We start from the raw sequence: 16,913 nt of genomic DNA, 5'->3' as shown, positions 1-16,913 counted from the left end.
TTCCATTTGATCCAAAATTAACAAAGAAATTGTAGAAAAATACATAAAATTGTTGTACCCACATTTTGGTATGAAAAAAATATGTCTGTCAAAGTGTTGAATATAATTAATTAGCAATGGCTTTCGCAATCCTATCCCATCTGTCAGAATTTCTGGAAACTTAATGATGTCTTTAAGCTAGGAGAAGCAAAAAATACCATTAGACCAGAATTTTGAAACAATAGTTGAACTAAATAGTGATATTTGGCAAGAATTTTGCAAGAAGAAAACTTTGACACAGTGCAACGAAATGTTGTATTTGAGACGTTAGAAAGATTATGTGAGGTCTGAGTGTCAGATCAAATGTCGGTTGACCTAAATACCGAAGAGATACTATAGTGTAATCAGATAAAGTACTCATGAATGAAATTGTCATTCCGTACTTTGAAATAGTTGTGTGCTGTCAAATTAGAATTTCAGTAATGAAGCTTTCCATTCTTCCATTCTTTCATATACTCATGATTACTGTCTTTCAATAATTCACTAACTCCCTCACTCACTCGCTCGATCATTCACTTACTCACTCCTACTCACTCCTACTCACTCCTACTCACTTCGACTCGCTCACTCACTCACTCACTCACTCACTCACTCACTCACTCACTCTCACATGCTTCATTCAGTCATTCATTGATACACTCAATCACTCACACTCATACTCACACACTCATACTCACTTACTCACTCACTCACTTTCACTCACTCACACATACTTCATTCATTCATTCAGTCAGTCATTGATACACTCACTCACTCACACTCATACTCACTCATACTCACACTCATACTCACTCACTCACTCACTCACTCACTCACTCACTCAGTCAGTCAGTCAGTCAGTCAGTCAGTCAGTCAGTCAGTCAGTCAGTCAGTCAGTCAGTCAGTGATACACTCACTCACTCACACTCATACTCACACACTCATACTCACTTTCACTCACTCACTCACTCATACTCACTTTCACTCACTCACTCATACTCACTTTCACTCACTCACTCACTTACTCACACATACTTCATTCATTCAGTCAGTCAGCCAGTCAGTCATTGATACACTCACTCACACTCATACTCACACACTCATACTCACTCACTCATTGATACACTCAGTCACTAACATACACTCACTCACACTCATACTCACACTCATACTCACTCACTCACTCACTCACACATACTTCAGTCAGTCAGTCAGTCATTCATTGATACACTCACTCACTCACACTCATACTCACACACTCATACTCACTTTCACTCACTCACTTTCACTCACTCACACATCATTCATTCATTCATTCAGTCAGTCAGTCAGTCAGTCAGTCAGTCATTCATTGATACACTCACTCACTCACACTCATACTCACACACTCATACTCACTTTCACTCACTCACTCACTTTCACTCACTCACACATACTTCATTCATTCAGTCAGTCAGTCAGTCATTGATTCACTCACTCACACTCATACTCACACACTCATACTCACTCACTCACTCACTCATTGATACACTCAGTCACTAACATACACTCACTCACCCCTACTCGCTCATACTTACTCACCCTATCACCTACTCTCACTTACTCACTCATTCTCTCACTCACTCACTCTCTCATGCTTTATTCATTCATACACTCAGTCACTCACTCTTTATCAACTTTTGTTACTCTTCACATGTAAACCAACTTTAAATATTTTTTTTCATATTTTTTTTTCAAATTTTCATCACAACTTTTAACCACTAAGAAATTATGTCCATTTCATCAAAATGAAAATTTCTGAAAATTACGGCATTTTAACATGCTCAGTAGAATTTGGCTTGAATTTCTCTGTTACCTTCCGTAAAATAATTGTTTTCTATATTTTCACCAAAAATTTTGAACAAGCTTTGTAGTCAATTGGAAATTATGACCAATTGATCCAAAATTAATGAAAAAATTATAGAAAAATACATAATTTTGAAAAAATGTTGCATAAAAATTTTATTGTTTGCACAGAACAAGAGAAAATTAAACATACAGAATGGATTATGATAATAACTGTGATAGGTTGAATAACAGAAATCAAGAAATGCAAAAGGAAATATCATTTCTTGTTCTTACGATTACTGAAAAAATGGGATTTTTGATTATTTCATTTTTGCACCATCTTAAATCAAAATTTATCAGGTCCGTCATTTGCTCTTTAGTTTCACGTCATAAAAAAAAAATCAAAAATAATTTCACCTCCTTTTTCTCGTCCTGTAAAAAGGATTTTTTTTTTCTTTTTGCAGAAAGCTTTTAATTCTGTATCAAAAAACTGTATGTTTAACCTTTTCACCATTGGATTTTCTCACCCAAATTTGTCTGCACATTTTTCTTATTCTTTTTCTAATATATTTTTGAAAAATTAACCCTAATTTTGGAACCAGTGTACAAAATTTTCAGTTTTTTATTCAAAAAAATCTGCTATTTTGTCTAAATCTTCTGAAGGAAAGTGCAGACTATAAAATACAGACTATTATGTGAATTTGTGATGAAAGGGGAAACTGGTGGTGAAAAGGTTAAAATGTTATCTTTTTTAAAAAAAACAAAAACCTTCATATGGATTTTTTATTTTTGCACAAATTTTGATCAGGAACTGTAACAAACTAAATTCTTGATTATTTAGTCCAAAATTATTCAAAAAATTTAGAAAAATACATACAAATTAGCAAAATTTTGGTGGGAAAACTTTAAAGGGTAAATATAATTTGTCATACCTGAAGTGCAGTTGATATATGATATATGCAAATTAGATTTATGCAAATTAGATGTATTTCATGGGAGTTGAGAGAATATATAAACCTACTAATAAAAAAATAGTTGAAATTGTAGTTTCTGAGGTGCAGTCGGTATTTAGCTGTCTTTGATGGGATGAATTAAAATCCTTCTAATAAAAGAGTTTACTTTGGTAACAGCATCATTACAGTTCAGAAGAAAATAAATTCTGAGAGAATATTTGTGTTAAAATATAATTTGTGATATCTGAAGTGCAGCCGATATATGATGTATGCAAATTAGATTTATGCAAATTAGATGTCTTTGATGGGATAAATTTAAAACCTTCTAATAAATGATTGATGTCTATTTCCTGTAAGTGAAGGAATCTCAGCTGAGTGGAAAGTGATGTCATGTCATAATATGCTAATCATCTCATGCATATTCATGAGCATGAATATTCATGAGATGGAATTGAGGCCAGGGCTTAAATGACTTAGAGTGTTGTAGCTGGCCTGCCAGCATTGCTTGAGTGGGACTAGACTATGCAGACTGCAATGTCTTTCTTGAAAATTTTGTTTCAGCGAACGAATTTGGCTTGTTTCTGGCGGACGAGGATCCCAAGAAAGGGGTTTGGTTAGAAGCTGTACGTTCCATGGAATATTATCTTCTTCGTAGTGGGGTAAGTCGTTTCTATTTTTTGCTGCGGCGCTGCCCCATTATTTTTATGGGCCGAAATTACCAACAATTTTCAAGCTAATAGATTGTCATTAATTCTAATATACAGTGCTTTAATTAAACGAGTATTAGTGTCATGTTAAACTTAGAAACTCAGGGAGCTTGTGAAACACTTCTCAAATTTCAAGAATTTGCGTAGTTTTGTTCGGATCTCATCACCAACACCAGTGTGAAGAAAAGCTATCTTAAAGAAAATGTCTGACTTCCAAAAAAAAAAAAAAATCAAAGTTTCTCCGTACAAAAAATTGCATCCAGAATTCACTGAAATTTTCAATTTGGGATGAAGAGTGTGTGTTAGTAGGAATTGGATGGGATCAGCAAGGATCGTCTGTGTTAAATTACTCCATGGCTAAGTGACGGTTTAAATAAAGTACTATAAACTCCATTACTGTGGCCTTGCATGTAATCAACCCTGGTTCTAAAAGGGGCCACAAACGGGATGCTTCCACAATTCTCATCTATCATTTGCTGAGAATCTCCTCTCAAAAGAACAAAAAAGAAGAAGAGTTTTCCCATCATTGCTCTGTTGAGCAGATTTCAATAAATTCCAGAACTGCTTAATAAAATTGAAAGAATTCTAAATCTAAATTGCTGATAACTTAATTACTGTATGAAATGTGAAACACTGGGATGTGGAAGATGGAAATTAGATAATGCAATTTTAGTTAGCGTGGACCTAAGTTTCGTTTGCATTTTACCGCTTCTCTTGCATCGTATTCTGCCACAGGATTTTTCCTCATCGCTGTATTCTGCTAGCGGGATAGATTAACTGACTTCCTTGCGTCCGATATTGCTGTATTTTTTTTTATTATTTCCATACTTTCTATTAATTATTTATGCATTTGACTCTGATTACTTGTTGTTTCACCTTTTCTTTCATCAGCTTCATTTACCCAAGAGCTGACTCCTTCAATAAAAAATATTTTTATAAAATTAAAAAAAAATTATTTATTAAAATCTTAATTAATTATAAAGCAAAAAAATAGCTTGGAATAACTGAGAGAACAATCATTAAAAAAATTGACCTGGATAGACGTGGGTGATGGTATGGTTTGTGTATCTGCCTCATACCAGGGAGGCTGCGGGTTGGATTCCAGAATCAACTGTACACTTTGTAGTACAAGTCGGAGAACGTCATCAGTTTGCCTTGCCTTCCAAACATGCAGTAAGAAGTATGAGATGGTTTTCACACATGTACCTGCATTTTGTACCCAAAAAAAAAAAAAAAAAAAATCAGTAAGATGGCAATGACTTTGCAAAGATTTGTATTGACTAACAAATATTAAAAAAAAAATTTTTTTTTTTTTTATCAAATCTTCTGCATTTTGAGAAGAAAAATAATGTTGCAAGATACAAGAATTAAAGAAAGCACTCTTGATACAATACTGACTATGTTGCCATATAACGTCAGTTATTAGAAGTAGTTGTCATTGTATTAACAGTCAGGGCATTGTAATATCTTAGGCTCCAAGGAGTCTTTTTTTTCTCTCAACCAAAATGAGCAAAGCAAAAAGTCAAAATATCAGTGATGTTATATGTTATATGTAGTTAGTTAAAAATAAGAACAATTTGGCTTAAATTTAATAAAGATTTTGTGAAAGACATTGAAATGTTGCAACCCAAAATGTGGTAGAAAAAAATGATTGCGTTACTCAAACCTCCATAACCTTTTCATCATCAGTTCCCTTGTTTCATCACAATTCACAAAATTGCTCCGTTTATAGTCTGCACTTTCCTTCAGAGAATTGGGACAAAAATAGCCAATTTTTTTGAGCGAAAGCCTAAAATTGACTGGAAAATTTTTCTGTTGGGTCCAAAATTAGGGTCATTTCCAGAAAAATTGAAGAATTTTAGAAAAAAGTGAAGAAAAATTTGGGTGGTCTGGTGGTGAAAAGCTTGATGAATCATTCATACTTTTTAAATTGGATTATTTATAAGAAAAAATGTTATTATTGCGAATTATTCTAGTACATGTATGTCTTGAAACTTTGCATGTATCAATTTTGTTATCAGATTTTCTTCTGTTTTTTTTTTCTTGCATACCTTTTTTTTAACCCTTTGAATGATAAACCGTCTTTTTTTACCATTAACAAAATTAAACTGCGTTTTTTCATAGTTTATCAAGAAATGTTATCAAAATATTTAACCATCGCGAAAGTATATCTATTTGATTCAAAAGGATAAAAAATTATGAAAAAAAATACATAAAAAGTGAAAAAGCTTTTACAAAAATTGGGATGGGAAAAATTATGGTGATAAATAAAATTTAGTTTTCAAATTAGTTTTTTTTCGGGCCGAAGTTCTTAACTCTGCCCTATTCTGTTCAATCAAAAAGAGCTTGTTTATATCTAATCTTGGGTTTAGTGTCGCCATCTATATGTGAATTGGATCATAGTTTTATGTTCTGTTCTCCATAATTGAGTCCATTTTATTTATTTTTTTATTCTCCAATAATTGAATCCGCAGCCCTTAGAACATTCTGAATCTAATTCATTAAAAAAAAATTCACAGATAAATTTCTCTGAATATTTTATTTGTTTTCGTTTATAGGTCACTGAATTCATGACTGAATATAAAAAATAAATTTCTTGGCATCGATCTGAAATCAACTTTTGTAACCCCTATCAAAATAATTTTTTTTTTTTTATATTTTTAAACATTTTGATCAAAATATAGAGCTAATTGTGAATTAGGTCTATTTGATCCAAAATAATCACAGAAATTATTAAAAATTATTTTTGAATTCTGAAGTCAATTTTTGTTACCATTCTTAAAATAAAATATATTTTTTTTTAAATATTTAAAAAAAAATGTTTATCAAAATATAGAGCTAATTATGAATTAAATCTATTTGATTCAAAATTATCTTAAAAATTAGTTAAGAATTTACAAAATGTTGCTCGAAAATTTTGGCGGGAAAAATGATAGTATGGAGGATTAATCCTCTTTTTTTTGGAATGATTTTTCTTTTCTTTCACTTTTATGCAGCCTACTGGTATGTAAGCTTTTTAATCGCATAAAGATGATCTCTGTCTGGTTTTTAATGTACATGTCTGTTAATTTGTTTCTGTTCTCCTAAATTTTATATTAGTATGTCAGTTGTATTTCCATAAAATGTATAACAAAAAATATAAACAGTAGAAGATTTTTGTGATATTACAAGCAATAAAAGTAGGGGGACCACCCCCCCCCCCCACTCCAATGCAATAAAGGTGTTCAAATTGCGGCAGTCTTCACATCATGTTAGGTTTGATAGCAAGTTTAAAATAAAAATTTTTATTTTTACACAGAATTCTAAAATGGCCGCTGCCTTCTTTTAAGATAGATGTGGTTGATTTGAAGAGATTCTGAAACAGCATTACAAACGTTTTATATTTTGCTAAGCAATATGTTACATCAAGCACTTGACAAAAAGCAAATATGTAAATGGTTGCTTGGTTTGTTTGCTTGGGGATAACAATTTTGTGATTTTGCATAAAAAACTCAATCTGGTAGCCATTTTTAATCGAAAAATTGTGACAAATTAATATTTATTACAAATCTCATCACCTAAAATTTAGTTTGGGGATTTAAATATATTTCCATATTTTTAAATAATTTGGGAGTGCAGTGCAAAAATCCTGGAAAATTCTGTTAAAAAGTGAATTAGTAGTTTTTGCACAATCTCTTTGTTAACCTTTTCATCACCAGTTTTTTCTTTTCGTCACAAATTCACAAAATAGTACTGTTTATAGTCTGCATCTTCCTTCAGAAGTTTGGAACAAAAATAGCCAAATTTTTTGAGTAAAAACTGAAAATTGACTCAAATTTTGTCTGTTAGCTCCAAAATTAGGGTTCATTCTAGAAATATTGAAGAATATAAGAAAAAAATGCAGAAATATTTGGCAACAAAGTCTGGTGCTAGAAAGCTTTTTGAGCATCATGATTTTTTCAACATTTTTTGTGCTTTGCACATTTCTATGTAGTTTTAAGATAATTTCCGTTTTAATTTTGGATCAAATGTCATATTTTTTCATTGACTTAAGGTTTTGATCATTTTTTTTGAAAAAAAATGTTATTTTCTGTCAAAAAATATGCAGTCACTTGTGCAGACAAGTTTTTAGATTCAATTTAGAAATGAAAAGAATAACACCAGTGTAAGTGCAAATAAATACCAGATAACAAAAATATTATGTTGAAACTAAATACTTGATACCGGAAATCTAGTTAAATGGTACAAGATTTCCCTGCATGATATAAAACAATCTTTTCAGAATTGTAAAAATATTAACCCTTGATGCTGTTATAAAAAAATATTTACTTTATTTTGTAAAATGGTAAATACAATATTGCTTTGCCAGGTTCAACTTCCTGGCACACACAAAACTAGGGATTTAAACTCCCTAGCACACACAAAACTAGGGATTTAAACTCCCTAGCACACACAAAACTAGGGATTTAAACTCCCTAGCACACACAACTAGGGATTTAAACTCCCTAGCACACACAAAACTAGAGATTTAAACTCCCTAGCACACACAAAACTAGGGATTTAAACTCCCTAGCACACACAAAACTAGGGATTTAAACTCCCTAGCACACACAAAACTAGGGATTTAAACTCCCTAGCACACACAAAACTAGGGATTTAAACTCCCTAGCACACACAAAACTAGGGATTTAAACTCCCTAGCACACACAACTAGGGATTTAAACTCCCTAGCACACACAAAACTAGAGATTTAAACTCCCTAGCACACACAAAACTAGGGATTTAAACTCCCTAGCACACAAAACTAGGGATTTAAACTCCCTAGCACACACAACTAGGGATTTAAACTCCCTAGCACACACAAAAGTAGGGATTTAAACTCCCTAGCATGCACAAAACTAGGGATTTAAACTCCCTAGCATGCACAAAACTAGCTATATACACTGCCTAGATGAACAAAAACTAGCTATTTGAACTTTCTGGCATGCATAAAACTAGAGATTCAAACTCCCCAGCACACACAAAACTAAGGATTTAAACTCTCTAGCACACACAAAACTAGGGATTTAAACTGACAATTAGGGTTCATTTCCAGAAATATTGAGGAATTTAAGAAAAAAGTGCACTTGTTTCTTATACTAATTTTAGAGCCAAGGGACAAAATTTGAGTCAATTTTTACTCAAAAAATGTGGCTATTTTTGTCCCAATCTTTGACGTAAAGTATAAACTAAACAGGACCATTTTGTGAATTTGGGATAAAAATTGGAACTGGTAGTAAAATGGTTAAGGTCATCAAGCATGTCATCATCGATGAAATCAACAATCAGCGCGTATCACTAATTAGCTTGCTCATTTCACTTTATAATCGTTAATTGTCTTTCTAAGCAACTGTTATATGTCACGTTAATTGGTAGATCAATATTGACCATACTTCAATCACTGTGTGGTTGGATAAACAACGTATCATCATTCACGTCCTAATTTCCATTTGGTTGCCGTGGGTGATCCCAGGGGTTCTGTGCAAATCACCGGAGATGATATTCTACTTAGAAAAAAAAAAATTTGATTACAATTGTGGCTGACATAAAGAAATATACAAAATATAAAATAACTTAGAAATTACGCATTCTGTAATTTTAGTTTAGCATTTCAACCAAAACTTTGAGGAAATGTCAAGAAACAATTGAGTTAAATTCATTGTCATAAAGTTTCAGAGAAGATCCTGTGTTGTTGCTAGCGGTTACACTGAAGTCAATAAAGCCATGTACATTATGACTCATTTATGAACTTGATTTATTAACAACTCACACAGCAGTTACTCATTGTTTGAGATCGTGCAGTGACATAGGTTGTTCAAATGTCTGTGTAGTTGGTGGAAAATTGGAAGAACATCTTCCTAACCAATCTAGTCATCTCGTATGGGTTTAAATGAGCCTGAGTTAACGCAGTTACTCATTGTATGAGATCGTGCAGTGACATTGGTTGTTCAAATGTCCGTGTAGTTGCTGAAAAAAAGAGAGACATCTCCTAGCCAATCTAGTCGTCTCATATGGGTTTAAATGAGCCCCAGTTACCGCAGTTACTCATTGTATGAGATCGCACAGTGACTTGGGTTGTTCAAATGTTTGCGTAGTTGGTGGAAAAGAAGGAGGCATTTTTCTCGTCATCTCGTCTTAATGTGATATTTGTAATGAATAGGATGTGATGTGTTTGGGTTAATTCTGTTTTCTGAACTCTCGCTTGACAGATAATTCCTGATTTCAAAACTATGATTTTTTTTACATACAGTACAAAATATCTATCACTTTAAAGTCTGTATGCCTGCCACTTCAGCTTTGATGAGTTCAAAATTTTATTTGTTGTTAGGGAGTTCAGCTGAGGTTGGTTTGCATGCTAGGGAGTTAAAAATGTGACTTATTGCTTGGAAGATCAACTTTGATTGGTTTGCTTGCTAGGAAGTTCAGCTTAGATTGGTTTGCATGCTAGGGAGTTCGACATATTATTTGTTGCTAGGGAGTTCAGCCTAGGTTGGTTTTTACATGCTAGGTAGTTAAAAATGTGACTTATTGCTTGGAAGATAAACTTTGATTGGTTTGCTTGCTTGCTTGGAAGTTCAGCTTAGATTAGTTTGCATGCTAGGGAGTTCGACATATTATTTGTTGCTAGGTAGTTCAGCCTAGGTTGGTTTTTACATGCTAGGTAGTTAAAAATGTGACTTATTGCTTGGAAGATCAACTTTGATTGGTTTGCTTGCTTGGAAGTTCAGCTTAGATTAGTTTGCATGCTAGGGAGTTCGACATATTATTTGTTGCTAGGGAGTTCAGCCTAGGTTAGTTTTTACATGCTAGGTAGTTAAAAATGTGACTTATTGCTTGGAAGATCAACTTTGATTGGTTTGCTTGCTAGGAAGTTCAGCTTAGATTAGTTTGCATGCTAGGGAATTTGACATTTTATTTGTTGCTAGGGAGTTCAGCCTAGATTGGTTTTTACATGCTAGGGAGTTAAAAATGTGACTTATTGCTTGGAAGATCAACTTTGATTGGTTTGCTTGCTAGGAAGTTCAGCTTAGATTGGTTTGCATGCTAGGGAGTTCAGCTTAGATTGGTTTGCATGCTAGGGAGTTCAGCTTAGATTGGTTTGCTTGCTCGGCAGTTTGACATTTGATTTGTTGCTAGGGAGTTCAGCCTTTGTTGGTTTGCATGCTAGGGAGTTCAAAATTTGATTTATTGCTTGGGTATTCAGCTTAGATTAGTTTGCTTATAAGGGAGTTCAGCTTTGATTGGTTTGCTTGCTAGGGAGTTCAGCTTAGATTGGTTTGCTTGCTAGGGAGTTCAAAATTTGATTTATTGTTAGGGAGTTCAGGTTAGATTGGTTTGCATGCTAGGGAGTTCAATCATTATACTTATGAACAATTCTCAACATGACATAACACTTTGCGATGGCAATTGTAGTTATATGCAATGAAATAATAGAATTGCGAAGAAATGTCGCATTGTCAGCAATGCGATTGCGAGTTTTATAGCGATTCAGTAACCTCAGTTATAAAAAGTTTACCAATTACTGCAGATAAAATAAAGAGATTACCATCAAATTCCTCACTTTGGATGAAATAAAATGCAACCTGACACTCATGTTAGTGACTGTAAATATAGGTTGTGAACTAGCGTCCAATAAAAGTGAATCCATTGTGGCGAAGACGTTTTAAATTTTATAAGTAGACAAATTTTTCTATATATTTCCGACCTAATGGACATAGTCCTAGGTTGGCTACAGTTTTTGATAAAAAATTTTGAAAAAGTTAAAGCAGGGGAGTTGTCACCTGCGCATGCATCAGCTGGCCATAGCGTGTCATTGTTTACAAACAAAGCTTCTACCCATGAGCCTTTGCGTTTTTAGTGTGTGTTATGCATGTGCAGGTGACGACCCTCCCGCTTTAATTTTGTCAAAAATTTACTTCTATTGTCAAGTTCAGGGTCAAAGTTCAAAGGTTGATAATGAATGGTATAAGGGTTATCCTGTCATATATCATCAGGGAGTTGCATGTTTAACTTCTTTGTCTTAATACATGTATATTTATTGTTCGTAAATCTTTTCACCACCAGTTCCCTCTTTTTATCACAAATTCACAAAATAGTCTTATTTATAGTCTGCCTTCAGAGGATTGGGACAGAAATAGCCAAATTTTTTCAATTAAAACTGAAAATTGAATGTTGGCTCCAAAATTAGTGTTATTTTCAGAAATATATAAGAAATAAGTGCAGAAGTCTGGTGGTGAAAAGGTTAATGATCAAACACCTACTAATTCTGATTTGTTTTTTGTCGGTCATTTTGAATAAATATTACCATTTTTGAAAAAGATCACAAAGCTTAAGTGGATTTCCCACTCAAAGTTTCTGAGAAAAAATATATATCAAATATCAAGTTAGTAAATTAGACCCAAGTATATTGATGGGTTTATGATGGAAACATTTTGTACCTACTTAGAGTTAATTAAAAAGACTTTTACAGGGGATCATGAAAACAAATTATTGTCGTGTCTTTTATTTAGATTTTATCTTTTCGTGATAAGGTGGATTTCAGTGAATAATTTATGACCTTTCTGGATAGGCTTTCAAGAATACAGGAAATGATTTCTCAGGTTTTGTGTTCAGCTTTGTAGTTTCATTGATGGGAACTTTTCTGACTTTTTTGAAGAAAATTACAAACGTATATTCCGTTAAGGTGTGCATTGTTAAACGTCGGTCCTCATCAATGTCATTGTCGTCTGCGTTGTAAACTTTGTTCGACATTTTATTTGTTGCTTGGGAGTTCAAGCCTGTGTTGGTTTGCATGCTAGGGAGTTCAGCTTAGGTTTTGTGTTCAGCTTTGTAGTTTCATTGATGTGAACATTACTGACTTTTTTGAAGGAAATTACAAAAATATACTAGTATTCCCGTAAGGTGTGTGCATTGTTAAACGTCTGTCCTCATCAATGTCATTGTTGTCTGCGTTGTAAACTTTGCTGCAATGTTTATGAGCAGAAAGCATCATGGCGCCTTTGTGATAAATTAAAAAAAAATTAATATAATTTTAATAATAATTTACAGCTGCGCTTGGTACTGACTAGTCATCCATCCATGAAAGATTTATGATGAAATATTTTATATGGAGTCTCTTAACCGCTTTAATTTTGCGGGAAACAAATTTTGCAAGTCAGTGAAAATCGAGAAATGTTTGCAGCAGTGAACATTTTTCTGCAACAGAGTGTTGATGAATTTCACGAAATGTTCTTCCTAAATGCTGCATAATCCAGAGAACGTGAAAATTAGCGAGGAAAATTGAGCGATTTGCATTATTGTTATAAAATATGACAACCCCCACGGTCTTGCCCTGACTTCCATGACATATGGAAATCAAATTTTGGACTAAATTGAAAATATTTTTTTATTGCTTGCTTTCGATACGTTCAAAATGTGCCAGAATTGAATTCAATTTATACTGATTGATAGATTTATTCCCATAATTCTTTCTGCTCATAAACATTTTGATAAAGTTAACAACGCAGACGACAATGACATTAATGAGGACAGACGTTTGACTATACACGCCTTTCCTGTACTTACAGTACAATCCAAGCAGAACTTAACTTCCAAGCTGACTATCAGCTGACTTTGTCTTTTCATAAAAACTTTACAATTTTTAAAGTGAGTATTATGTTCATCAATAATTTCAACATATTCTTTGTAGTATTTACCTATGTTACTTATATCAGAAATATTTAGGTAGATTATGCTGCACAATTTAGATATGTGACAGTTTGGAAAGCAAGCTAAGCCTGCATTTCCTAATATGGTAAGATGAAAATACTCCGTAAAATACCGAAAAATTACGGCACGCTGTAACTTGTGGCGTTACGGTGATAGATGTGTAATAATGTACTTTACTATAGGACGAAATAACACCTTTTGCTGGCATGGTTTTTATGTGACTGTATCAATCATCATTAAAAACCTAACTCTTTTTCCAATGGCTAAAACAGGAAAGTTGTTACAGTAGTATTAAAAGTCTTCCTACATTGTAGTTTTCAGTAGCTTGCACTTGCACCAATCAACATTGCTCCCCTTCTATTTCAGTGAACCAATCAGTCTCCTTGTACTCGTAGAAGCAGACAACTTGAGTCCTCATTCTAAAACGATCACTGATTGGTCATTTGCTTCACTCATGAACATTCAAATAATAGTTGCACCAATTAGCATGCTCCCCTTCTATTTCAGTGAACCAATCAGTCTTCTTGTACTTGTAGAAGTAGACAACCTGAGCCCTCATTCTAATATGATCAGTGATTGGTCATTTGCTTCACTCGTGAATATTCAAATAATAGTTGCACCAATTAGCATGCTCCCCTTCTATTTCAGTGAACTAATCAGTCTCCTTGTACTTGTAGAAGTAGACAACCTGAGCCCTCATTCTAAAACGATCACTGATTGGTCATTTGCTTCATGAATATTCATATAATAGTTCACAAATACAGACCTTGTTTGAGATTGTCTTGAGTGTAGTGAGAATGATGTAGTTATACTTACTGTGTAATTTTCATGCGACACCCAGATGGAATTCTGTTGTTGTGTTCTGTGTAAAACCACTATATGTGAGTCATAAATCCACTTTGGCAAAGAGCAAATTTTAAAATGCTATTTAGGTATTATAGGACTAAATCTTGAGTGTGTTTTTTTCTTTCAAATTTGAAAGCCGATTAAATGGTTAGAATCTGTATTAAAGATACTGTAGCTAGATTTGGTGGCATCTTTTGCAGACAGCTTGTCTTGGAATACTCTGAAAGGGTTAATTATTCACTGGGTTTTAATTTCGGTTATTTCGCTGTCCCGAAAAATGCGCTAACTTAAAACCCAGAGAATATGTAAAATTTAGCATAGAACAAATTATCTAAATGATAAAACCGTGAATTTAAAACCCACAGAATATGCCTGAAATAGTAAATCAGCGAAATTTAAACCCAGTGAAAATTAGTCATTTTACAGTACTGTACTTCATTGGCTTTGTTGTACATGTGAATGACAGAAGCGAAAATAAATAAATAAATAAAATAAAATAAAATAAAAAAATGAATGAATGAATGAATGAATGAATAAATTAAAAAAATAAAAAAATAAATGATTGAATGAATAAATAAATTAAACAAATAAATAAATAAATAAAATTTTTGCTTTATGTTTGCTGCTACCGGAGATGTACTTCTGATACTGTAGAAGTAGAATACTCTGGATGGACATTTTGGCATTCCATCTCGTTAAATGTAAAATTATTCCCTGCCGTTCGAAATGCTGTAATTTTAGGGACATAAATACGATTTCATCAGTGGTTATTGAGGAAATCCACTTCCATCTTTCCGGTGGGCGTGGCATTCTTTCTCATCAAGTCCATCCGATTGACACCAGAAATTACATTCATTTTACCATGAAAGAGATTTCTCTGTTCTTTGACCTTTTTTTTTACTTGGATCTCGTTTACGATTTAACTACATAAGAGAAACAATGATAGCTCTGACAGGTCATGTGACTTTGCAGATACTTGTACATGTGTGTTCCTTCTGATTGTACATTATTGGGTTGTACCATTTCAGCTGTAGGGGGCGTTAGTTGTCCTCTATGATGGACTTCACAATATCTTTACTGCTTCCATTGTCAAGATAAACTTAACCATTTCAGGGCAGTTGTAAAATTCTGGCACCATCTACAAATTATTTTTTATACTCTGCTCCCTTCCATATGAAAAGTTGATAAAAATTGACAAACCATTTGATAAAAAACTAAAAGTAATATCTGAAACTGTCTGTATGGCCCAAAATGGTGATGAAATTTAGTGAAAATTTTACAAAATCTGAAATTATATGTCACTCTAAAGATTATATTCATTATTAATAAAAAGAAAAAAATTTCTTGAAAACCGAGTCATGTCGCTGAATGACTGTTTGATGGTGTCATAACTAAGCAAAATGCTATTTTTTTGCTTTCAAGACATAATATTCCTAATTTTCCCCTCGATATTAAGCTGCCCAACCTCTATTAAAAAATGGAAGAACCTGGAACTGATTGCTTCAAATTCATTCACTGCAATCGGCTTATCTCCAAATTCTAGGCAGGAGTATGCACTTTCAGAAAGTTGTTTTATAAAGCTAATTTTCTTTGATTGTTTTCAGAAACCTCTCGTGACAAGTTTGAGTTGTATTCGGCAGCGTGTTATAAAAAACTACCTTGTGACATGATTAACAATTTAATTTGAATAGACGTTTCTTTTCATAAAAATTGACGCCACAGCGTGCATGATCAGTGGCTTGTATTATGAGCATATTCCTATCGTTGACAGTCACCTGACCATACACAAATGGCTTTTTAAAAGCACTTTCTGCCGTGCCTTTAGTCTCGTCCATTTGAATTTCTTTATCTATCCATTTAAGTTGCGATTTCCTTTGTGCGACTGTATCTACTTCGGTTCAAAGCATTTGCCCGTAGGTGCAGACTTCCCTCTCTGCTTTCAATGTTTTATAAATAGGTGCACTCGTGTCTGTGGCCTGTATCCGTGTTTGACGATTGAGACAAAGTGACAAAGGTGATTGGGTGACAAAGCCAAGGTTGTTTGTCAAATGTATTCTCGGGAATGCAAATTATATCCGTTTTAGTCTCATAGCATTGCATCGCGAGCTGGCAGTGTATCGAAATTATTTCTATGAATCAGTTGCTAATTACTTGCAATGCATTCCGATGTATTCTACGTAATGCAAATTATATTCATTTTAGTTGCAACTTATGCTGGAAGTGTATCAAATTTATTTCTATTTAATAGGGTTTTCAATTATTTGCAATGCATGCTGGGAAATTTATATGGCATTCATTTACATTTTGTAATAGTTGTGTATTGTTGGGAAGGGTGTGGAAAATATTCCTATGTAATATGGTTTTCCAAATAGTTACAATGCATGATGGGAATTATAAACAAGTCATTTGTTATTGATATTTTAGTAAAAGCTGAAAATAATAACATTTTACCACAGTGATATTTTCATTGCTAAAGGAATGAAATAATTGCAAAAATATTCGAGTCAATGCAAAGCTACATAAAAGATTGTACCTGATTGGCTACTCAATCATGTCACCTAACACTCTGACCAATCAGAGGGCAGCTTGTTCATTATCAGAATTTGCCTTGTATATGTGCTTTGTCTCAACTGGCAATTTTTCCTTGTGACATTACCGGGGCTTACAATATTATGAACATATTGCAGAGTTCTATTTTTCTTTTCTACAATAAGTGATCTAATCAAGTTTCATACTTCATTTTGTACCCAGGATTTGCTGGAATACAAGAAAAAAACCCGACCTCTGAGAGTAAAAATGTTAGACGATTCATTCAAGACTGTTTTGGTGAGTTATA

General features: G+C 33.4%; 1 protein-coding gene across 1 annotated transcript in view; it reads left to right on the top strand.

Moving 5' to 3' along the window:
• The window catches only part of LOC100369361 (talin-1-like), a 192,519-nt gene that overhangs the window by 70,191 nt on the left and 105,415 nt on the right, over positions 1–16,913 (top strand). The window contains exons 3-4 of the mRNA XM_085494559.1: positions 3,360–3,457; positions 16,829–16,903. Coding sequence (XP_085350685.1) covers positions 3,360–3,457; positions 16,829–16,903 — 173 coding nt within the window. The remainder of the gene's footprint in view (positions 1–3,359; positions 3,458–16,828; positions 16,904–16,913) is intronic.

This window comes from Saccoglossus kowalevskii, chromosome 20, assembly GCF_978046115.1.
Source record: "Saccoglossus kowalevskii chromosome 20, keSacKowa6.1, whole genome shotgun sequence".
NCBI classification, from domain to species: Eukaryota; Metazoa; Hemichordata; class Enteropneusta; family Harrimaniidae; genus Saccoglossus; species Saccoglossus kowalevskii.
This window is presented reverse-complemented; position numbering and strand designations above follow the sequence as displayed.